The following is a 25,018-nucleotide window of genomic DNA, read 5'->3' as shown; positions in this document are numbered from 1 at the left end:
TGCTGACTAGGCACTGACATGTATTATTGTGGTACCCTTCATTGTCTGGGATTGTGGGTGTTTATTTGCATATGGTTGCCTGCAGGATCAAGAGGCTTGATGATATGCTAACCCCATCGGAATTTGTTCAGTCATCTAATGAAACACGGTTGACCTCCTTTCTGAGAACGGTTGGGATGGTCCCTTGTGGCCATTGCCAAATCTGTACATATGTTGAGTGGACTGAGGTATTAACTGATGTGGAAAGAAAAAAGCACTTAACAGAGTAAGATTCTAATTACTTGTGCCACTACTTGTGTCATATATAACTTACAATGTCCTTGCAACAAACTGTATATTGGCAAACTTAACACCAGCTCCGTATCTGCATCAGTGAGCACCTTAGAGACATAAAAATAAGGAACCTGAGAGTCCTTTAGTGCAGCATTTCCTTACTTGTCATAAGACAAAAACTGATGGCCTTAAGGTTAAGGGGATCTGTACACTAAGATAAAGCAAGAGACTTGATGACTTGAATAGTATTCTTTTGAAAAAAAAGAAACGTTTTGGATCTACAAGCTGGATACTCTTGCCCCTAAAGGACTTAATAAAGAATTAAATTTACAAATTTTTCTTGGATTGAGTTCCATAGTTGGGCTCCTGTTCTGATTGGAAGCTATGACTTTCTGGTCCTATTGTTTATTGCAGATTTGGTAGGGCATGCTGTGAATGTATGTCTGAATGTCTTTTAATAGTTGGATGTTTTGAATATTCAGTACAATAACTGTAACACATCCCCTTTAAGAAACATAGCTATCCTTCCTTTTGCAGGACTGTTTGCTCAGCACAAGACAGTGGCCCACCTGTTTCCACGGCTTTGCCGCTACATTACTCCAAGCCCAACTATATGTTTCCTTTAATGATCTAATAGTCTTGAGGACTTATGTTTTTTACACCTGGTGGTCCTGTTATGCTTTTTGTTAAGCTTGAGTGAGCTACAGTCAAAAATATTGGCACCGTGCATTTCTGTCAGCTAATGCAGCACTGCCCAGAAAATTGTTGCAATTACAAATGTTTAGAGGCATTCTCATGTTTATTTCTTTCGTTTGTATTGGTATGACATAAAAAAGTGAAGAAACAAAAAGCCAAATCTGACACATTCCATGCAAAACCCCAAATATGGACTGGACAAAATTATTGGCATCCTCAATTTAATATTTGGTAGCACACCCCTGAAATCAATTGCTTCCTGTAACCATCAATGAGTTTCTTACACCTCTCTACTGGAATTTTGGACCATTCTTCTTTCACTCCACGTCTTTCAGATTGGAAGGGTTCCTTTTCCCAGCTGCTGTTTTGAGATCTCTCTACAGGTGCTCTATGAGATTGAGATGCTGGCCAGTTCAGTAATCTCCAGGGCTTCGTCTTAAACCATTTCTGGGTGCTTTGGGTCATTGTCCTGCTGTAAGACCCATGACCTCTGACAGAAACCCAGCTTTCTGACACTGGGCCCTACATTGTACCCCAGAATTCTTTGGTAGTCTTCAGATTTATTGGACACGGTCAAGAGATCTAGTGCCTGAAGCAGCAAAGCAACCCCAAAACATCAGTGAACCTCCACCATGTTTCACTGTAGGGACTGTATTCTTTTCTTTAACCACTTGCCATCCTGAGGATTTACCCCCCTTCCTGACCAGGCCTCTTTTTGCTCTTCGGCGCTACACTATTTCAACTGGTAACTGTGCGTTCATGCAATGCTGTACTCAAATGAAATTTACGTCTTTTTTTTTCACACAAATAGAGCTTTCTTTTGGTAATATTTGATCACCTGTGCGCTTTTTATTTTTTGCACTAAACAAAAAAAAGCAACAATTGAGAAAAAAAAAAAAAATTTTTACTTTTTGTTATTAAACGTCATACATTTAGGCTAAAATGTATTTTGCTACACGTTTTTGGTACAAAAAATCCCATTAAGTGTATATTGATTGCTTTGTGTGAAAGTTATAGTGTCTACGATCTATGCTATAGATATTTCAATTTATGCCATTTTTTGCTATACAGCGCTGTACTAGTTTAACTGATAATTGCGCAGTCATGCAATGCTTTACATAAATAAAATGTATGCCCTTTTTTTCCCCACACATAGAGCTTTCTTTCGGTGGTATTTGATCACCTGTGTGCTTTTTATTTTTCGCGCTATAAATAAAAACAGACCGAACATTTTGGGGGAAAAAAAAACCATTTTTCAAAAAACTCAAATTTCGTCATAAATTTAAGCCAAAATGTATTCTGCTACCATGTTTTTGGTAAAAAAAATCCCAATAAGTGTATATTGATTGTTTTGTGTGAAAGTTATAGTGTCTACAAACTATGATATAGATAATGGAATTTACACAGCTCTTACTTTCTGACCGCCTATCACATTTCTTTAGGTGTTGAAATACCAGGACAGTACAAACACCCTCAAATGACCCCTTTTCAGAAAGTAGACACCCTAAGGTATCTGCTGAGAGGTATATTGAGTCCATGGAAGATTTTTTTTTTTTCCACAAATTTTTGGAAAAATGACAAACTTTTTTTTTTAATTTTTATTTTTTTACACAAAGTTGTCACTTAAATGATATATTGCTCACACAAGCCATGGGGATATGTGGAATTACACCCCAAAATACATTCTGCTACTTCTACCGAGTATGGGGATACCACATGTGAGACTTTTTGGGAGCTTAGCCACATACAGGAGCCTGAAATCCAATGACCACTTTGAAAGCCTGAAGGTGCGCAACTTCCTCATGGCACTTCCTCACTACCTTTCAGTTTCTGAGGCCCTGAAATGTCAGGATAGCACCAACCCCCCCCCCCCCCCCCAATGACCCCTTTTTGGAAAGTAGACACCCAAAGGATTTAAAAATATTCATGGTGAGTATTTTGCAGATCTCATTATTTCTCAGAAGGTTTTGATCTATATAAAAAAAAAAAGAAAAGAAAAAATTTGTTTTTGTTTTATTTCTTCAATTTTCCAAAAACTTGTGGCAACAGGTGAGATCTGAAAAATACTCACCATGCCTCTTATCAAATTTCTTGGGGTATCTACTTTCCAAAAAGGGGTCATCTGGGGGTGTTTGGTGCTATCCTAGCATTTCAGGACCTCCGAAACTGTGATAGGTAGTCAGGAAGTATAATGAGTAAATAAAGTCCTTTAAAAGCCTGAAGGTGCTCTTTGGATTTTGGGGTCCTGTACTTGGCTAGACTGCTAAAAAGTCTCACACCTGTGGTATCCCCATACTCGGGAGAAGTAGCAGAATGTATTTTGAGGAGTAATTCTACATATACCCATGGCATGTGTGAGCAATAAATCATTTAAGTGACAATTTTGTGTAAAAAGTTTTTGGGGGCATTTTATACCCAGCATCACTCTAACCACCTGAAGACCAAGCCTTTTCTGACACTTTTTGTTCACATTAAAAAAAAATCTGTATTTGTTACTAAATCAATGCTGTCTTGTTTATTTTATGGTGTTGGAAGGTGGTTTATTATTATTTTTTATAACTTTTTGAATATTTTTGTAATTTAATAAAGACTTTTCTATTTATCTGTAAAAATTTAGCATCATTAATTAATATGTCAATTTATGCCCCAGAGGCTCAGATAAACTGTGTGGTCCTTTTGGCAGATTGCCCAGTGTCTGCCTCTTTTGCTTATGTTGCATTTTAGCCATAGAGACCATATTTTTATTTTCGTAAGTGGGCAGTTGACTGAGGGAACAAATTTGGGATCCAGTTCATGGAGTTCCCCTTCATTTTAACCATTTTTTTTAAATTTATTATTTTTTTTAAGTGTGCCAAGTACAGCAAAGGGAGACAGGTCAAGGCTGTTTGGCATTTAAGTATTAGAAACAGTGGCTAGCACAAGATTACAAATAAAGCTCATAGACCCTGCCAAATTCTATGGTGTCTTATGACTCAGGTATTCTAGCCTTTCAGTATTCAAAGGCTGCTACACACATAGGAAATCTGTCATCAAGCTGATTATGTGTCTTTGAGGTCACTTGTGGAAGCAGCCATTATCTTTGACTTTCCTGACTTTAGTAAAATTGACCTGGTTAAGCCTTAAATCTCCAGAACTATCATACTTTCCAAAGTCAGAGAAAATGGCTTCTTCCACAGGCTTCAAAGATGGGTATTTAGCTTTGTGAAAGTTTTTTTTAAAGCCAAACCATTAACAAGGTTTTAGCTGGGTACAGACTATACATTTGTATGCAGTATTTCATATTTACCTGTAAAAAATGTTATTTATTTTTTTTTAAAGGATAAGTTAAGTGTTGAAATTCAGGTTAGGAGCAACCCTTTAAAAGATTAAGAGCTAAGAGATCAGTCCAACCTAAAATAAAATATGCACACAGTCTATCAGCCTCTGTAGTCTTTAGGACTGCGATAGAAATATACTGCCCTCCAGTTGTGTGTTACTGTCACAGGGTTTATGAGAAGAATCCTTGTTGAATTTTTCATTTACTTTAAATTATAAAGAATATTGCACAAAAAAAAGAGGATGCTGTGGATGGAATGGAAAGTACTGTACCTGGAACAAAAAAACTCACTAGAGCTTCAGAGAGATTCAATGTAGGCAGTACTTACAGTAATTACCTTCTGTACATCTGATCTGAGACCCAAAGCTATTGAATCCATTGGAGCAGCATGATTCCTAAAAAGATAGCACTTTTAAGAGGAAAGGCAATAGCAGCCCTGTTTCCCGTAAAGTTGAATGCCAGTGTAAGTGGATCTTGAATAAATATAAGGTATGCATATTCTTACTTGAATCTTGGTGTGTTTTGTGTATTTCTTTCAGATCTGTGCAGCAATTCAATGTGAAGCCCTGCCCTGTAGTAGAGCCCAAAGGTGTGTTCCCCAACAGTTTGAACTGGACTTTAAGGTCAACCCAAAACAAACAAAAAATAATAATTAAATAGATAATATATTCCAAAGATATGAAAAGACATAATTTAACATATAACATACATGTTAAGAACCTACATACAGCACATTAAATAAACAGTATATACTATTATAATTTCAAAGATCGACTAAAGGCAGACAAGGTGGGGGCAGACCAGACATGCTGTGGTAGATAGTTCCAAAGGATGGGAGTGGCTCTGGAGAAGTCCTGGAGGTGAGCGTGGGAGGAGGTGATGAGGGAGCTAGAAAGGAAGATATCTTGGGAGGAGCGGAGTGGGCGATTGCTGCGGATCAGGTTGGTGATGTAGCTAGGGGCAGTGTTGTGGATAGCTTTGTAAGCTGTGGTTAGAATTGCTAAGAGCTGAGACATAGTGTTGAGCCTTCTCCTACAACTCAGAAGGCAGTGAAAAGTGAGGCAACCTCAGCGAAAACCCAACGTGTTTCAGAACAGAAGTCTTTCCTCAGGGTATGCTGAAGCGAAAGATGGCCGGAAAGGCATTCTACAAATGTAGTGAATATGAATCAGAATTCACAGTAGCATAACAATAAAAGTACAATTAAGAACATATAAATATTTACAACCTACATACTATCTGGTTTTCTTCTGGAATAACATAGTTGTGCAGAGAAAGGCATGAAGCAATCTTATTCGGATATGTTCACCGGTGGCCCCTTGGTGTGCAAAGGGCTAGATGGTGAAAGGGGACTTATAAGGAGGAGGGGAGGAGAATAACCAATCCCCAAGTGGGGCAATCCTCTCACACAGGGATCGCCTGAAAGCAGACTATTGAATGTGGATGCCAAAAGGTTCAAACACAAGCCTATAGAAAATACAGTATAATGCCATTACTTTGCTGTCGGTTCTATTGTGGCAGCAAAAAAGGGGAAAATTGATAGTCAATACCCACACTATCACAATAAAGTGTATAGAGTTGGTCTGCTAAAGTCCAAAGGCCTATGATTATAGGAAGGCATATGTATCACAATACTGTATATGTGCCATAATATCCTGGAACTGACTCCAATACTCCTTGAGCAGACCTTAAAAGTCCTCAAGGGGGGCTATAAAGAATATTCAGTGCACTTCCTGTTCTATGATAGATATATATATTTGCGGTAATGAGAGGCAAAACCTCCATTAGTGAATGCAAATATGCAGCACACTGGCTGCGGGTTCTCTACAATAGATATCACATCAATAGCGTGGATTCAATCAGGGTCCGTGCGATTTAACGGAGGAGGTTAAATGCCACCTAACAGGTAGCAAAGAAAATGAATAACACAAAAAAACTCACTGCTATTAAAAATCTCCCCTAAGGGTCAAGTAGAGGGAAGAGTGGGCCGAAGGCCCTACAAAGACCCTCTACACCACTGGACATGAGAACCAGGGCCGGCCAGATTGAACTGGCTGGCCCTAGTGCGCCGGGTGGAGAGGAAAGGCCACAACCAAGGGAGGTGTATCCCTCCTCAGCCATGTCAAGGCATGCATAGTGAGTAGCCTAATCCCTGGATCGCTCCAACTTGCCATCTAGTGGAGAAAGTACAAAGCAACATGTAAGAAACCAGAATATATCCAAGACGGACAGCTAAATCTCAGCAGACTAGCTATAAGCAGAATAACACAATTACACCAATATACGGGCAATACTGGCAGTCATGACCTCCAAAGACAAGAATGGTCAATGATAAAACAATATAATTTGAATGATTTTAGGGGTCCACCACAGTGGAACAAGGGGGACTGGGTGGCAATAGTCCAAAAATGGGATTCTCTCCAATTATATCTTTCCCAGCCACCCGAAACAAAACCATTCAAAAAAGGGCTTAAAGCTGAGTATATCTTTTAGCCCAGGGAAGGTGGTGACATAAAGCAGCACAATCCATCTGGTTTCATTTTGAAGTAAAAGTTTGTATATTATATCTTTCCCAGCCACCCAAAACAAAACCATTCAAAAATGGGCTTAAAGCTGAGTATATCTTTTAGCCCAGGGAAGGTGGTGGCATAAAGCAGCACAATCCATCTGGTTTCATTTTGAAGTAAAAGTTTGTTCCAGTCTCCCCCTCTACCACTAGGATTCTGTCCAGGATGGTAAATGTGATTTTAGGAAACTTGCCATCATGAATATCCCTAATATGGCGAGCTAAAGGTAAATCCGGATTGGCTGATTTCATACTGGGAATGTGGCAATATGCTAGTTTCCAAAATTCGAGCTTGTTTTTTCCAACGTAGGAGCCTCCACAGTCACAGCTCAGTAATTAAACTACTCCCACCGTTTTACAGTTTGTAAAGGCTTATATCTATCCCCATTTGGTAGAATGGTGTCACTGTTGACATTCATGTATTGACAATAGGGGCAACCCCCACACTTAAAAGTGCCTAGGTTTTTACAGGGATCCTTTTTAGAGCAACCTACAAAATCACTGTATGCCAAGTAGTTTTTCAAGGATTTCGCTTTGCGATGTTATTGTGGGAGTAGTAGAGCCCAGTCACTGTGGGTCTCTCTCTGTGCAGAGTGACTGGGCTTGTATCCACCCTCTCCTGTAGTTTTCTGCAGGCAACCTGTAATGGGTAGGCCTGCCAGGGCCCTTCCATAGCTCTTCTATCACTACTACTTTTACTAGGAAAAAACTGGATTTGCAAAGGCTTTTGGTGCAAAAATAGTAATTTTGACTTGCCTGCAAATTCCATATCTTGGGGAGTACATTACAGGGCACAGGCTAGGAATTCATAGAAACTGGGTTATAGGCAGTTACCTTGAGGTAATTTGATACTGCCAAAGGTCTGCTGAACATGCCCCCAGGGCATATTCCTACAACTCTACCCCACTTCATGAGACTTTTTTTTTTTTTTTTTTAACAAGCAATCTGTGTAACACAATAACAGAAAGGAGAGTCCAAGACATACAGAACTAAGCCAACAGGCCCAACAATAACAGGGGTCAACGGAAACAACTTGCTTCAAGAACTTGCTTTTTCAGGGGTTGGGCTTGGCTGCTTAGTTCCAGTGAAGGGAACTCTTAAGGTGTCAGCATACCAAGACATTTAGGACAATTTTATGCTCCCAACTTTGTGGGAACAGTTTGGGGATGGCCCCTTCCTATTCCAACATGACTGCGCACCAGTGCACAAAGCAAGGTCCATGAAGACAAAGATGAGCGAGTTTGGGGTGGCCTGCACAAAGACCTGACCTTAACCTGACAGCACACCTTTGGGAGAAATTAGAGTGGTGACTGCAAGGCAGGCCTACTCATCTAACATCAGTGCCTGACACCTCACTAATGCGTTTCTGAAAGAATGGTCAAACATTCCCATAGACACACTCCTAAATCCTGTGGACAGTCTTCCCAAAAGAGTTGCTACTGTAATGTGTGTGTGTGTACCCTTAAACTAATACTTTGTTGAAGCACCTTTTGATTTTATTCCAACACGCAGTCTTTTTGGGTATGAATCTATCAGCGTAGCACATCTTGACTTGGCAATATTTGCCCACTCTTCCTTGCAAAAACACTCCAAATTTGTCAGATTGTGAGGGCATATCCTGTGCACAGCACTCTTCAGATCACCCCACAGATTTTTGATCGAATTCAGGTCTGGACTCTGGCTGGGCCATTACAAAACTTTATCTTCTTCTGCCATTCCTTTGTTGATTTGGATGTATGCTTTGGGTTGTTATACTGAAAGATGAAGTTCCTCTTCATGTTCAGCTTTCTAGAAGCCTATAGGTTTTGTGCCAATATTGACTGGTATTTGGAATTGTTCATAATTCCATCTACCTTGACTAAAAGGCCCCAGTTCCAGTTGAAGAACAGCCCCAAAGCATGATGCTGCCACCACCATGCTTCACTGTGCGTATGGTGTTCTTTTGGTGATGTGCTGTGTTGTTTTTTGCGCCAAACATATCTTTTGGAATTATGGCCTAAAATTTCAACCTTGGATTCATCAGACCTGAACACATTTTCTCACATGCTTTTGGGAGACTTAAGATGTGTTTGAAAAATTTAGCTGAGCTTGGATGTTTTTCTTCATAAAAAAAAAAAAAGGATTCCGTCTTGCCACTCTACCCCATAGCACAGACATGAAGAATATGGGCGATTGTTGTCACATGTACCACACCGCCAGTACTTGCCAGATATTCCTGCAGCTCCTTTAATGTTGCTGTAGGCCTCTTGGCAGCCTCCCAGACCAGTTTTCTTATCAATTTTGGGAGGGACATCCAGTTCTTGGTAATGTCACTGTTGTGCCATATTTTCTCCACTTGATGACGGTCTTCACTGTGTTCCATTGAATATCTAATGCCTTGGAAATCCTTTTTTCCCCCCATTTCCTGACTGATACCTTTTAACAATGAGATCCCTCTGACGCTTTGGAAACTCTCTGCGGACCATGGCTTTTGCTGTAGGATGCGACTAAGAAAATGTCAGGAAAGACCTAATACAACAGCTAAAAACTTTATTTGGGGTTAATCAGAGGCACTTTAAAAATGATGGCAGGTGTGTACTGACTCCTATTTAACATGATTTTGAATGTGATTACTTAATTCTGAACACAGCTACATCGCCAGTTATAAGATGGTACGCACACGTCAAGATTTCAGTTTGCTTTTCAATTGAGATGTACAGTTTATAGGTTACATTAAAAAGGTGGGAAGAAGTTCTGAAAACATTTATCTACATCACAGAAACTTGATATTTTAACAGGGGTGTGTAGAATATCTAACTATATATATATATATATATATATATCTATATATCTCTCTCTCTCTCTATCTATCTATATATCTATATATCTCTCTCTCTCTCTATCTATCTATATATCTATATATCTCTCTCTCTCTCTATCTATCTATATATCTATATATCTCTCTCTCTCTCTCTATCTATCTATCTATCTATATCTCTCTCTCTCTCTCTCTCTCTCTATCTATCTATATCTCTCTCTCTCTCTATCTATCTATATATCTCTCTCTCTCTCTCTCTCTCTCTATCTATCTATATCTCTCTCTCTCTCTCTCTCTCTCTCTCTCTCTCTCTCTCTCTCTCTCTCTATCTATCTATCTATCTCTCTCTCTCTCTATCTATATATCTATCTATATATCTATCTATATATCTAACTATATATCTCTATATATATATATATATATATATATATATATATATATATATATATATATATATATATATATATATATATATATATATATATATCCCCTTTTCCCTTTGTTTTTTTTTTTATATCTATACACAAATGTTTTGCCTCTCATTCCTATCTTAAACTGAGTGGGTCATTTTACAAGGTAATATTTAATCTATAGGGAGAAGAGGTCAATCACTTAAGAACACTAGCAAAAAGAGTTAATAGGGTATGCCCAGGGGCTGCGTCTAGCTAAGCTTCAACAGCGTCCAACCACATTAAGGCAGCAGACTATAACCCAGGTTCTATTAATATCCAGAGTGTGTGCTGTGCTGTACAATGAAGATAAGTGGATTTACAGTGAGGAACAGAAGTATTTGAACATCCTGCGATTTTGCAAGTTCTCCCACTTAGAAATCATGCAGGGGGTCTGAAATTCACATTGTAGGTGCATTCCCACTCAGACAGAATTAAAAAAAAAAATTCAGGAAATCACATTGTATGATTTTTAAAGAATTTGTCTTGCACTGCTGAACATAAGTATTTGAACACCTGAGAAAATCAGTGTGTTTCAATATTTGGTACAGAAGACTTTGTTTGCAATTACAGAGGTCAAACGGTTCCTGTAGTTCTTGATCAGGTTTGCACACACTGCAACAGGGATTTTGGCCCACTCCTCCACACAGATCTCCTCTAGAGATGTCAGGTTTCAGGGCTGTTGCTGAGCAACACAGAGTTTCAGCTCCCTCCAAAGATGTTCTATTGGATTTAGGTCTGGAGACTGGCTAGGCCACTCCAGAACCTTGGCAGTCTTCTTACAGAGCCACTCCTTGTTTATCCTGGCTGTGTGCTTCGGGTCGTTGTCATGTTGGAAGATCCAGACACGACCCATCTTCAATGCTCTGACTGAGGGAAGGAGGTTGTTGCTCAAAATTTCACAATAAATGGCCCCATTCATCCTCTCCTTAATACAGTATAGTCATCCTGTCCCCTTTGCAGAAAAGCACCCCCAAAGCATAATGTTACCACCCGCATGCTTCACAGTAGGGATGGTGTTCTTGGGATGCAACTCATCCTTTTTCCTCCAAACACGACGAGTGAAGTTTAGACCAAAAAGTTCTACTTTGGTCTCATCTGACCACATGACTTTCTCCCATGCCTCCTCTGAAGTTTGCCAATGACCATCTGGATGATCCAGACAGGCCTGGACATGTGATGACTTGAGCAGGGGAACCTTCCGTGCAATGTATGATTTGAAACCATGACGGCGTAGTGTTCTACCGACAGTGACCTTTGAAACTGTGGTCCCAGCTCTCTTCATGTCATTGACCAGCTCCTCCCTTGTAGTTCTGGGCTGATTCCTCACCTTTCTTATCAGTGATACCCCACGAGGTGAGATCTTGCATGGAGCCCCAGTCCGAGGGAGACTGACAGTCGTCTTTAGCCTCTTCCATTTTCTAACAATTGCTCCAACAGTTGATCTATTTTCACCAAGCTGCTTGGCAAGTGCCCCGTAGCCCTTTCCAGCCTTGTGGAGGTCCACAATTTTGTCTCTGGTGTCTTTTGACAGCTCTTTAGTCTTGCCCATGGTAGTAGTTGGCATCTGACTGACTGTGGGGTAGACAGATGTCTTTAAAGAGCTCAGACAGGTGCTACTAAGTTAGATTAATGAGTGGAGTAGGTGGACTTTTTAAAGGCACAGTAACAGGTCTTTCAGAGCCAGAATTCTTGCTGTTTCTTAGGTGTTCAAATACTTAATGTTCAGCAGAGCAAGACAAATAAATTCTTTAAAAATCATACAATGTGATTTCCTGAATTTTTTTTTTAATTCTGTCTCTCAGAGTGGGAATGCACCTACAATGTGAATTTCAGACCCCTTCATGATTTCTATGTGGGAGAACTTGCAAAATCGCAGGGTGTTCAAATACTTCTGTTCCTCACTATATATCCTTTGAGGTTACAGATGAGTATATCGAAATGCAAGCGTTTGTGCCTAGTGTTCAGCTTTAAAGCATATCTAATGTCAAACCTTTTTAGTTTTTCATGAGAGGTTAAAAACCCCTGTCTGTGTCCCCATTAGGGAGATTCATATGCTCTATTTTTCCTGGTGACCACTGTCACAAGAGCTGAAATATGGGAAATCCAATATGTTGAGTTCTCATCAGAACATCAATATAGGGGAAATTGTCCAGTGGAGACCCCGGTTTCAAAGACAACTGTATAAGAAGGCAGATATTTCCTGCCATGTCTTCAAGATCGGAAGTGAAGGGGGTAATCTTCACAATGGGACAAAGATGACAAAAATAAAAAATTATGGGCTGTAACCATTCCAGCTCCGTACAAACTGGGGAAAAAAAAAAAAAAAAAAGAAAAGAAGAAATAGCTTGGCTTTAGATATATTAGGCCATTTAAAATATTTAGGCCACTAAAATGTACAAAATAAGCATGAGCTTCCAGTTAAACAATCAGGTTTTACATTTAAGAAGTTTAATGCGTCAAAACTTTGGAAAAGGACTTCTTACTGGCTAGTTATGAATAATAATAATAATAATAATAATAATAATAATAATAATAGATAATAACATAACATCTTTAAATTTTATTTTTATTTTCTCAATATAAAAATACAGTATTTACAGGAAATAAATATATTTAAAACAAATAAATTACACAGTGAGCTACAGAAGTGAGAAGGAATCCAGGAAAGAGAGAGCGTGAGAACGGACAACCCTATTTACAGAAGGGAATGGAAAAAAAATTATATTTTTAGCGGGCAGGTCCCGAAGGAGGTTTGGTGCTTAAAAACAGTGGACAGGATATGTATATACAAAAACACAGCTCTCTCATCCCTGCCTTCGGCCACTCGCAGACACACAAATAAGAGAAAACAAAATTGGCATTTGGCATGGTAGGGACCCATACAAATTCCGGGTTTAAAAAAATGGATCTTTGAAATGTTAACTAGAACAGGCTGCAGTACTTAAAGTGGGGGTTTAATTGGTGAAAGGATCAGGAAGAGATATTGGATTGGAAGATGCTTAAGAAGTGGTTTTCTGGGGGATTGTCCCAGCATAAGACATTACAAAAGGTACTGTATATATAAATATTACTACATCCTCACATTCATTTTCATGCGTCTAAAACAAATTCATATACACGATCACTCAGCAACCAGACTGGCTGCATCAACATCACGTGGCTGAAGCAGTCATTTTGGATGTGGCAGATATGAGTTTCGAAGAATAGAATGACATTTTCTTTTATTCTCTCTCAGATTTCTACTATTAAATTTGGATAAGCTCAAATTACTTTCTATAGATTTGTCACAGGCACAAGTTCTCTCCAGTACAGGCGTGGGCCACCAATCACCAACAATTTGTGACTTTATAGTCTTCTGTTTACAGATGCTCCATATGCTTCTACTAACTGCTTACTTGACTGACCTGAGCTGGTACAAAAACTTCATTAGAGAGCAACTCCAACAAAAAAAAAAAAAAAAAAAAAAAAAAAAAAGGAGTTCTGTTTTGAGTTGAATGGATAAGCTTTAAATCCCTCACCAGGTCATTACCGCTATTCTGAATCCTAGAAAAAAATATTGTCCCTCTACCAGCAGAATTAAATTTCCTTTGAGGATCCAGTAGAAGAAGCAGGACACACAAATATTATGCAACATCTAAAGGATTGTCAAGAGGAACTTTCAGCCTGTTGAGTAGCTCTAAACCAGTCACTGCAGTGAAGTGCTAAGCATATATAACAAATGTAAGACCACTGGGGTTGTCTTACTAACTTGACAGGTATGCACAAAATTTTCAATGATGTCAAAAACAATCTCAGCTTAACCTGCCCTGCAGAAAGTGGACTGGAATACAAAGGGGGATACAGAAACCCACAAATGCACCCAGCCTAAATGCCTAAACAGCCATATTCATGATATGTCGAGCATATGTTCCATAGTAACTGGCTGCCAGTGGTTGTCTTTTCCAGCTCTTTTACACAGATCTATAAACAGAAAGAACTGGTCAAGTTATAAAAGGTATTGTTATGCTTATTGAGACCATTGTAAACTTAGGACACAAATGCTGGAGATCACATTAGTGATGATTTAACTGCCCATATTCAGCTGAGGCAGAGCAAGACTGGCATCTAAATGGTTAATGGTTGATCCCTGCAGCTCAGAGTAAATGTGCCACTGAGTCTACCATCTGTTATTGCTGCAGATTTCAGGAAAGAAGGTGGAATAGTCACAATGTTTTTTTTTACATCACTTGTGAGTGCGCCAAACCTTTAAAATGAAAGATTAACAAATACTGAAGTTTTACGAGTCTCAGAAATCAAGCAAAGGTGAACAAGGACACTGGGACAAAAGAGGAACCACTTAGGTCTTTTCCTCACTTTAATTAATCTGCAGTCCTTCAGAGGACATCATAGGGGAGAGAAAAAAAAAATTTGGCTGCATTCCTCCCCCAATCCTCCAGTCCCTGAGGTAGTTCAGAAAAAAACAAAAAAAAAAACAGTGCAAACTGTGCAGGTGGTATAAGGGTGTGTCAGACTGAGGATTCCTCAGGGTTGGAGTCTGGCAGAGTTTGTCTTTGCTTCAGTTTCCACCTCAGTTCCTCGTTAAGCTCCCCAAGTGGCGGACGTTCCTCTCCCAATCCACCACCCAGTGTGAGACGTATATAACCGTTACTATTGGAGCCACGTACTCCTGAGAGCAGCATGTGGTTAGGAGAGTGAAGAGGCGGAGATGGCAGCGGTTGGCCTGGGATCCCATTACCAGAAGGTGAGGAAGAGCCAGTGCTGTTTTGGCACAATGCATGACCTGGGACAATTTTAAGTGAACCATCAGAATAATAAAAAGAGGATGGATCCCAAAGTTTCTCATCAGAATCTGCACTTGGCAGGCACTTTGTCATTTTGGGTTGAGATGGCAGCTGAATGGGATACACAAGGGTGTTCTCAAGGGACTTTGACCCTTTCTCCATCTCATCCTGTAACTTCCTTCGCAGGTAGACAACAGCCAGAAACAAGGCCAAGCACACTGCTCCAAGCGCTATCACCATCATCCAGACCAAACCCAGGCCATCCATGGGAGCACGAGATTCCAAAGTGAGAGATGGGGAAGCCACAACACTGAGCTGGTAGATTTCTGAGGCAAAGCGAGTCTCTTGTTCAACTGAAAAGCAGTAGTATGTTCCAGAGTGGTGGACACCAACTCCAAGGATGACCAGAGCCTGCAGGGTAATGTCATATAGCATAGAGTCATTGTCTTCTTGGGACAACTCACGTCCATTGAAGGTCCACACAGGTTGAGCCAGGTTGGAAGTCAGCTCACATGGGAGAACTACATTTGTCCCAATGGCCACAGTAAGGTTTCTTAATGAGGGCTTAACTGAAAAGCAAAGCAATATAAAATTATATATATAAAATGCAACATTCTCATTGAGCTTTAAAGCAAAACTAAACCCTTCTATCTTTTACAGACACAGAAGCTGCCATCTTATCCTCAGTTTGATCTGCAGTTCACATGGAGCTGTACATGTGATCAGTTATGACACCAGTTGTTTGATAGCTTGACAGTGTGGTTGAGAGTACAAGCAACTGTGACAGTCAGTCACATCATGCCTTAAAAAGAACAGTTGTGGGAAACCATTACATTGATGGGTTTACTTCAGCTTCAAGACAAAAATCAGGTTGCAAGTTAAAGCATGACCCAGCCTCAAATGTGTAGTTGGAATTGCTAAAACAGAGTAACAAGTAAGCAAAATCAACTTTCTTGGAGAAAAGTTTACACCATGCTTTCGTCAATGCCAATGACGTGTATGGAGGCCTAGGCATTTTGCCATGTGATCTCTCCTGAAGGGAAGGAGAGAGAAGACTTTTGGCTATTCTTCCCCTTTTGCAGGTACAAGACAAATTGCCTAGGGCTTTACTAGGTAGGAGCATGGTGCAGCAGTTCTCTCCAAAAAAGGCAAGGCTTACAGCCTTCCTTTTACTCTTCAGTTTATGTTAAAAGTGTTACTAAACCCAGGACCCTGCATTCACTTTATCTGGTCTTCTACAGTACACACAACATGAAAATGCAATTATTTTAGTAACTATAAACTGCTAAATAACCTCTCTCATCAGCAGTATATAGCAGTCTTGTGACTTCTATCAGTGTCCAGCCAAGCACTGGTTAAAGCTTGTAGGAGAATTTTAATTTAGCTCCAGGACAGTGGTCTCCAAACTGTGGCCTGGGGGCCAGATACGGCCCTTTGCTTGCCTTTATCCAGCCCTTGAGGCACCATTTCATTCTCCAACACCAATAATGGTGAACAATTCCTGCCAATGACACCAACAATGGGGCACAGTTCCTGTCAATGACACCAACAATGGGAGTAACTATGCCCCATTTGTGGTGTTAATGACACCAACAATGGGGCACAGTTCCTCCCACTGACACCAACAATGGGGCTCAATGACACTAATGATGGGGCACAATTCCTACCAATGACAGGGCACAGTTCCTCTCCATGACACCAGCAATGGGGCCCAATGACTCTTATGATGAGGCACTATTCCTCCCAAGGATATCAATGATGGGGCACAATTCCTCCCAATCACACCAGTGATAGGACACTACTTCTACCAATGAGAGCAATGATGGGGCAAAATTCCATCCAATGACACCAACAATGGGACATGGTCTACTCCAACTGATACTGCAACATTTTCTACTGCCGAAGGCCCCAGTGTGGCCCCTCTCTAAAGTCTGAAGGACAATAAACTGGCTCTTTGCTTAAAAAGTTTTGAGACCCCTGCTCTAGGAGAATGCAGAACCCCTGACCTCTGTCTGGACAGTGCTGATTGGCCCTGTGCTGATCACATGCACTCTCCCAAGAAAAAAAAAAACCCTCTCTAACACTACATACCAAACTGAGCATGTGCAGAGTGACTCCACACAATATGTCTTATTTGGTATGTATTGTTAGAGAGGTTTTTTTTTTTCTTGGGAGAGTGCATGTGATCAGCACAGTCCAGACAGAGGTCAGGGCTACTGCATCCTCCTAGAACAAAATGAAAACTCCTCCTCCAAGCTTTAACCAGTGCTCGGCTGGACACTGATAGAAGTCACATGACTGCTATATACTGCTGATGAGAAAAGGTATTAGCAGTTTACACTGGAATAAGGGGAGGATCAGAGAAGACAGGATCAAAAATAGTATTTTTACACAATGCACAGGATTAACTCCTTAGGTTCCACAGTGAGTATAACAAGCATGCTTTACTGCATATGCAGACTGATTTTACTGTTGTGGTGTCATTAAACCACATTATTAAAAACCAACAATGGATGCTGTATCACATGCTGTTCATAGTCACCAAGTCACTATGGGATTTGTTTTCTGTATTCTGCAAAAAACCTGGCTGATCTCCGTTTCCCCCTTGTGTCCATGTCTGCAGTGCAAGGAATTCTGCAGAGCAGTTCAGGCAGATAGTGCACATGCTCTGTTTTCAGGGTATTTCCACCCTGTGCATTTCCTCCCCATCACATCGGAGCAGCCCATGTGATTATAGAGTCACACATGTGGGTGTATTCACAGAGGTAAATGACAGCCCACTCCCTCCCTCCTCCTCCATGCCCACTATCCAGCTAAAACAAAGTGATGGTGGGATATTACATTTTGATTGATGGAGACTTCATCTCCCGGTTATGACACATGGCCCTGACTGGCAGAAATCAACCCACATCATGCTATTGTCAAAAAACAATTCATATATATATATATATATATATATATATATATATATATATATACACACACACACACACACACACACACACACACACACACACACATATAATATACACACACACACACACACACACACACACATTTTTATTTTTACTCTATCCAAAAGTCTTTTTTTCTTTTTTACGTGACCAGAAGAGAATAGAAGCTCCTCTTGCTCATGTTTACCTGCAGATAGACTGGAAAAGAGCTGAACCATGTGACAGCTATACATCCATTACAAAAAAAGCTATTTAGTTTTTTTTTTTTTTTTAAATTAATCCATAATTTAAAACAGAAAAAGGAGGGATGATGCAAATGACTGCATAGTAGCACTTTAATGCAAATATGATGCATGGGTCCTCTTTAATCTAATTAACCTCAGGCCCTTTCCAATTAACTATGAATAATTCTGCAAAAAAAAAAAAACCTACTTACCAGCTTTATTGTACTGAACTTCGCACATTGAGGTATCTGAGCCTTGGATATCCTGCAGTAACACATCCCTACAAGGAACACAAGCTGTCAGTGAATGATCTAATTTTAAGTATGTTACAAGAATAGCTTTTTCCTCTTCTCCAAAAAACAGAAACAATGCATGTTTTACTATTCAGAGCAGGCTTACAGCACTCACCCGTACTGCTCATTAGATGATACGCAGTGACTGATGTTGATATTCCAGGCACAATAAGGGTCCCGGGCAAGAACACAGTCTGCACAGGATCTGTATTTACTGCAGTCCGCCAAGGGCACTTGTACCAGTCCAGATGGGGAACCAGCAAAAAGAAAAGACTGAAAGAGAAAGAAGAAGAAGTCAACAACATGGAGGCAGGACACAGATGTGTGAACTATGCTATGTTTGTAATAAGTAAAGTCTAACTCCAGACAGATGTAAGGATACCATTTCAACCTGGTACCAGCCTCTTGCAATCCTATGAACAGCAGAGCTTAGACTGAGGAAGGGAGAAGCAGCACAATTAGCCAATTAAGTGTTGCTAATATACAAGCAACTGATAGGATAATAGATCCGTTTGACATAGTTGAGTCTGCCGCTTCTCTTTCCACTGTCCATTCACAGGCTGGGGGTGAGGAGGGGAATCTGTACATGTAGCAAGAATCTAAACTGAAGCAGAGGAAAATTAGGTCTTCATTTGCAGCCAGGGCAGAGCTGTGCAGATCTCATGGATAAAAATAAATTATTTGGGAAGTAAAAACAGCAACCCTACATTTGTGTATTTAGCAGTTTTACTTGTGTTCAGGCAAACAGCTAAATACTGCTCACTTAGAGTTCTGCTTTACTGCTGAACCCCAGGCAAGCCACCTAAAACACAGCTGAAATATAAATGTGAACTGTCTTAGCTACCAAAAGATTTGTCATTTTCATTAAAGTGCTTTAAAACCCAAAAATAAAAATGTATTGTACGTCTTCCACTCTTTGTCTCTATTACATGGAGGTGTAGTTTACAGAAGGAAGATATTATATAGTTTGTGCTTCCAGTTAATCTCAGACAAGGATACTACATTTCTGGCAGGATAAACATTTTGTAGTACAGAACAAAAAACAAAGCGCACCAACCTTGCGCATTACCTCAGTAAGCAATTCATAAATTTATTGATAAATTATACTCACAAGAGTAGGAGTAAAAAGGCATATAACATCCAAAACCAAACACAGGGTTAGGAGACACGTGCAAGTTCCTGCCAGCACCTGTGGTAGTGAGCCCTTGTAGTCAACTTGGGAGTTCCCCAGGGCAAGGAGTCTAAGCCCCAGCCTGCTTCTTCACCAGAGCCCCTGATGGTGGGGATGGACTTGCAGCAAGCAGGGACCAGGTAGCGGCCCCTGGGTATACCCAACTGAGGATGTGGAGACCGCTCGCAAGAGCAGAGTACAATGGGAGGAGACAAAAACGGAAATCCGATAGCCTAGCCGAGGTCAGGACGGGCAGAAAACAGAGTCAGGGAACGAAGCCGGGGTCAGTACAGGAGTAGTCAATGCAGGATATAGGCGATAGAAACACACAGGAGCTCCGACAACTAGGAAGTTGCTCAGGCAAAGTGGTCTAGACTGAGCATGTCTTATATAGGCAGGCAAACAAGGAGGCGGGCCAGGAAGTGATGGAAGGGAAGGAAATAAAACCCAGAGAACAGCAAACGACGCCCATAGATGAGCACAAACACACATGTGAAAGGGATCGGGAACAGCACTGTAGCAAGGAGGTAAGAATACACAAACAAGAAACTGCAGGCTAACTTGTGACAGTTCCATCTGGAAGAGAGATAAACTCTTGGTCAAGCTGATGCGAGCAGAGCTCAGAGGAAGAAGGGACCCCCCCTTCGAAATGCGTCAGCTTGACCAATAGTTTATCTCCCTTCCGGATGGAACTTGCACGTGTCTCCTAGCCCTGTGTTTGGTTTTGGATGTTATATGCCATTTTACTGCTACTTTTGCGAATATAATTTATCAATAAATTTATGAATTGCTTACTGAAGTAATGCACAAGGTTGGTGCGCTTTGTTTTTTGTTTTCTACTATAGTCTATATCGAGCTTCCCCAGCTTCGTGTTAGAGCCGCACAACATTTGATCAGTGTTGGATGAACATTTATCATTTTATTCGATTGGCCTTCTTCTGATCTGAGTCCCTGAGCGCAGAAGGTGGTGGATGTGTGTAAACATTTTGTGTACATGCTGAAAATGTGGTTAGTCTGAAAAAACACTAGCCCCTCTAAAGATAGACAAGCTGCAGTATGTAAAAGTTTAATTCTTGGGCTAAAGTGGAGTTCCACCCAAAAGGGAAATTCCGCTTTAAGGACTGCTCACCCACTCCCCATTAAGGATTGGCACCTTAAGTCTTTTGGGACACATGACAGGTCCCAGAAGACTACAGGACCATTCATGAAGCACAGCGTTACTCACGCATACACAGTGGGTACTCAACTGTGAAGCCGCAAGCTATCACAACCGGGTGCCCACACCGAAGATGCTGGCCTCCTGGAATCCAGGATGGCCGGTGAAACGGGCTGCAGGGGACACACCACGGGACCGAGGGACAGGTAAGTGACTTTTTTTTGTTTTTTGTTTTTTTATAAGTCATCAGCTACAGTTTTTGTAGCTGCTGACTTATTTTTTGACAGGTGAGTGGAACTGCACTTTAAGTTATACTTTAACCCTCTTGGGGTCTAGTCACTGCTGCCAGACAGAAAAATCAGGATTGTGACCTTACGGTTTTCCACTGCACTTAAAGTGGAGCTTTGGAAAAAGAAGGCAAACAGGATCTTTTTTTTCTATACAGAAGAGACATACCATGGGTCTTCTGCATGAAAAAGTTACTTTCCTGCCTGTGCACCAAGCAATGCTGAGATGAAGCACGGTAGTGAGTCAATCACAGCATGGCCAGTGAAAAAAAAAAAGAAAAAAAAAAAAAGGACAAAGATCAATCCCCAGAAGCAGACCAGCTGAAGATATCAGCAGCCGTTGGTTGCTCGGGGACACCACAGCGCTGGAGTGAAGGTGAGCTTAGGTTCACTTTAAGAACAGATTTGTCACCAGCCTGTATGAACAATGAAGGGGTAAAAAACACACCAAGGAGATCATCCCTTTACCCCCCAGTCTAAGTACTGCTGTGCAGGCATTTACAGGATGCAGATATTAAGACACATTCAGATACTAAATAAATTTGTAAAAACACAACTAAATTATTTTTAGGATGTCTGCCTGAAAGTTAATTTACACAACAGCAGGTCTTTGAATGTTCACAGATCAATAGCTACCCATCCCTTTGCGTTATAGATCTAGCTAACAATTTCACTGATTATTTTATCCTGAAAATATTTTTGGGACAATGTTTTGCTCTATTCAAAATAAAGATAGCGCTTATTAGTTCAATACTTTTTTCTAGTCATTTTCATGGCATGCAACGGATATAGTAATATCATCCTCAACTCTTGATGTTAGCATCTGACAGACTGATCCACTGTTGCGGGCTGCAAGGAAATACTGATTGGACATGGCAGAGAATGTGAAGGTAATTACATGTGACAGGGTCTGGTGGTAAAAGAGATTTCTTACCGATCGGCTTGAGATAACTAGGCTGTGCACAGGGTAGGGTTTATCAAACATCTGAACTTCTTCAATCAAATGTACGAAGGAACCCATTCTTACAGCTTTATTCAGCCAGCCATTTCCTGTTTAAGATGAAAATAAAAAAAAGTTTATAAAAACCATCAACAAAAATGACATTCCAGCATTATTTTTACAAAGATTTATATATATTTTTTAAATTAATATAAAAAACTTGTAGAATAAAGCATCCTGGCAGCTCCTCACCTGTTCCAATGAATATGGCATCATATGGCTCCCCACGCAGCCCTTCAGTCCTTTGTACTGCAATTGTTGTAAAATTGACTCCTTTCCTGACCAGCAGGGGGCGTCCATGAACAGGCTGGACGGCATCATCCATCAGGGGGTGCGTCTTGGCAAAGTTGAGAGTGTTATCTGGAAGCTCAAGCGAGCTGCTCATTCCGTGACGCCTGTGGAAGTCTGTGATACACTAGAAAGAGAAAGAACTGTATTCAGAATTTATCACAACTGGAGTAAGCTGAAAGCCGTAAGAGAAAAACAAAATGGCAAAAATGGTTGGATGTACTAAATTGGTCTTTTTTTCGCCAAGCCTTGGGATGTTGTTTGGCTTATAGTGCAATTCTATACAGTTTTCAGTACGAAATCTCTAGCATAGTGCATACAGGGCTGACGGTACGTGACAATTCAAATTCAAGGCTGAAGCTGATGGAGCACAGCAAAAATGTCTAATATTTAATTGACTGTACAATGTGGAGGGAAAGCACGCCTGCTAGTCATTTAGGACTAAAGAGGTGATGCTATGGTTTACAACCATATTGCTGGGATATTAAAGTCATGTTTCAATATGTAAATCCTGTGCTTTGTGTATTTCCCCCAGATCAGCATAATACAGTGTAAAACTCACTCCCGAGCCGCTGCTCTGAATGTCCATTCACACAAAGAGCAGCGCCTTGGCCCTGCCCATCTCTCCTCTCATTGGTTCACTAGCTGTGAGCCAATGGCTCCCACTGCTGTCTCAGCCAATGAGTAGGGAGAGTTCCCAGACAGCCAAGGCTCTTGTGTACATCACTGGATTGTGATGGGACTCAGGTAAGTATTAGGGGAGGGTGGGAGGGGGTTGCTACACACAGAAGCTTTTTTTTTACCTTCATGCATAGAATGTATGAAGGTGAAAAAACCTTGAGTCTTTAAAACCACTTCAAGTGATTGTTAACCCAAATCTGACATCCGCAATGAATGACTTAAAAACTTTCATGTGCTTCTTGGCTAAAGTTGTATTCAAGATCCTTTTGCTCTTGTGAACATGCACAGCACACTTCTGGACACAAAGCCAAGCAGCATCTGATTATACTACTATAGTATTTACCATTTTTTAGTACTATATTTATAATCAGTGAGATTATCCAACACCTCTTCCTTTATATCTGTGCAGGGCTCAGAAGACAAGGTTGAAGACCTCTGCTCTAAATATTTTATACCAAGAAAAGCATCATTAGAAGGAAAATGGAATAAAAACACTAGTCGAAAAGAATAGGCTTTTCAGATGTTTCTTATAGAAAGCTGAACTGTTAAGTCCCCACAAATAGTTCATTGTGTCGCTGCAAAAGTTTTCCTGGCTGCTTCTCAAGGGATGAGCAGCTTGTGCCGCCTCTCTCTCCATGCAGTTCATGTGAGGTCAATGAATGCAGCTTATGAGCCTTAGATTGACTTTATTAAGCAGTAATTAGACTAAACTTACAGATCCAGGACGGGGACTGGGCACAGAGTCAGAATAAGGGCCCCACTTCTTGGCCTGCTCATGGTATTCCTTGTATGACCCATCAAACACCTTCTGGACATCTTGTATGGAGTACTGGCAGATGGCTGAGACAGAGACATCACCCCTAAAATGATAAAGACTGTTAGCCAGAAATAACTTATGACCAAACCAATTTTATAGGTATTAAAAAGAGCTAGTTGATGCACCAGTACACAGGATGACAAAAAAAATATATATATATAAAAAAAAAAAAAAATTATATATATATATATATATATATATATATATATATATATGTCAGTTTTAAGCATATATATATATATATATATATATATATATATATATATATATATATATATATATATATATATATATATATATATATATATGTCAGTTTTAAGCAGAATATAGAGAACCAAAAAAAAAAAAAAAAAAAAAGGGCCAGCTTTTCTTTAAAGCTTCCTGAAGGCCAGCTTTAGCCCATTCTCTCTCTAAAACTAAAGTTTTCTGAAGGTCCTATGCCATGCATGGGTTTGCTAAGGAGGAGGGTAGCTATACACTAGGCGCCTCTGTATAAATATCAGAAAACACAAGAACACATAAAGTTTACAATCGCCGAGAGTTGTGTTTTTTCTAATTGATTTTTTCCATGTAAACAAATGATGAACACTAGCTGAATCTAAAATAAAAAGTAGGACATTAGAGGCCACAGCGTAGTGAACTGTATGAGAACCACTGTCCCCCAAAGCCACAGGATCATGGAATTGTTCTTTGACATAATGCTTCTATTTTTAATTTTTGAAAAAAGATAGGAGTACATAAACGTCCATAAGGGAAACATTGTATGGCTGCTTTGTTGTCCATTTTAATGTGGCAGAACGCTACTTAATTAGGGGTAATGTCTGCTGAAGTGTCAGACACAGGGTCAAAGGATCAAAAATTATATGGCAAAAATAAATAAAATAGACCCCATGACAAAAATAAAAATTAGAAGTAAAAAAAATAAATAAATAAAAAATCAGATTTTCTAGATTTAAGCTGTATCAGGGGCCTTTATAAACACCAGAGAACAGTAATATCTCACCAGAGCGCTTGGAAGACAGCATAGAACTGTGTGGACCTCCAGTGATCAGTGCGCAATGTGTACACAGCTTGTAGCAGGTTAAAATGAAGTTGTAACTCCGGAATAGAGCACACTAGCCGGGCCTTCAGGAAACTTGTCCACTTCCTCTGCAGAGTGCGAGCCCCTCCTAAATCCCCCTGTAATACAATCACACTGTCATACAAGAGCCAAAAATGAAGGAAAGGGGAATATACAAAAGGCAGGAAGGGTTTGTTAGCGTATAA

General features: G+C 40.2%; 1 protein-coding gene across 2 annotated transcripts in view; it reads right to left on the bottom strand.

Annotated features, from left to right (window-relative positions):
- Positions 1–12,645: 12,645 nt before the first annotated feature.
- SEMA4C (semaphorin 4C) overlaps positions 12,646–25,018 on the bottom strand; it is a 52,653-nt gene continuing 40,280 nt past the window's right edge. For both annotated transcript variants that reach the window (XM_089681700.1, XM_089681699.1), the window contains 7 exons: positions 24,756–24,931; positions 23,651–23,795; positions 22,159–22,381; positions 21,901–22,016; positions 18,468–18,625; positions 18,272–18,339; positions 12,646–15,450 (listed from right to left, as the gene is read on the bottom strand). In XM_089681700.1, the coding sequence (XP_089537826.1) occupies positions 14,606–15,450; positions 18,272–18,339; positions 18,468–18,625; positions 21,901–22,016; positions 22,159–22,381; positions 23,651–23,795; positions 24,756–24,931 (1,731 nt within the window). In that variant the 3' untranslated portion in view covers positions 12,646–14,605. The remainder of the gene's footprint in view (positions 15,451–18,271; positions 18,340–18,467; positions 18,626–21,900; positions 22,017–22,158; positions 22,382–23,650; positions 23,796–24,755; positions 24,932–25,018) is intronic.

Source organism: Staurois parvus, unplaced genomic scaffold, assembly GCF_062004578.1.
Source record: "Staurois parvus isolate SC_StPar_1 unplaced genomic scaffold, SC_StPar_1.0 ptg000276l, whole genome shotgun sequence".
Lineage (NCBI taxonomy): Eukaryota > Metazoa > Chordata > Amphibia > Anura > Ranidae > Staurois > Staurois parvus.
This window is presented reverse-complemented; position numbering and strand designations above follow the sequence as displayed.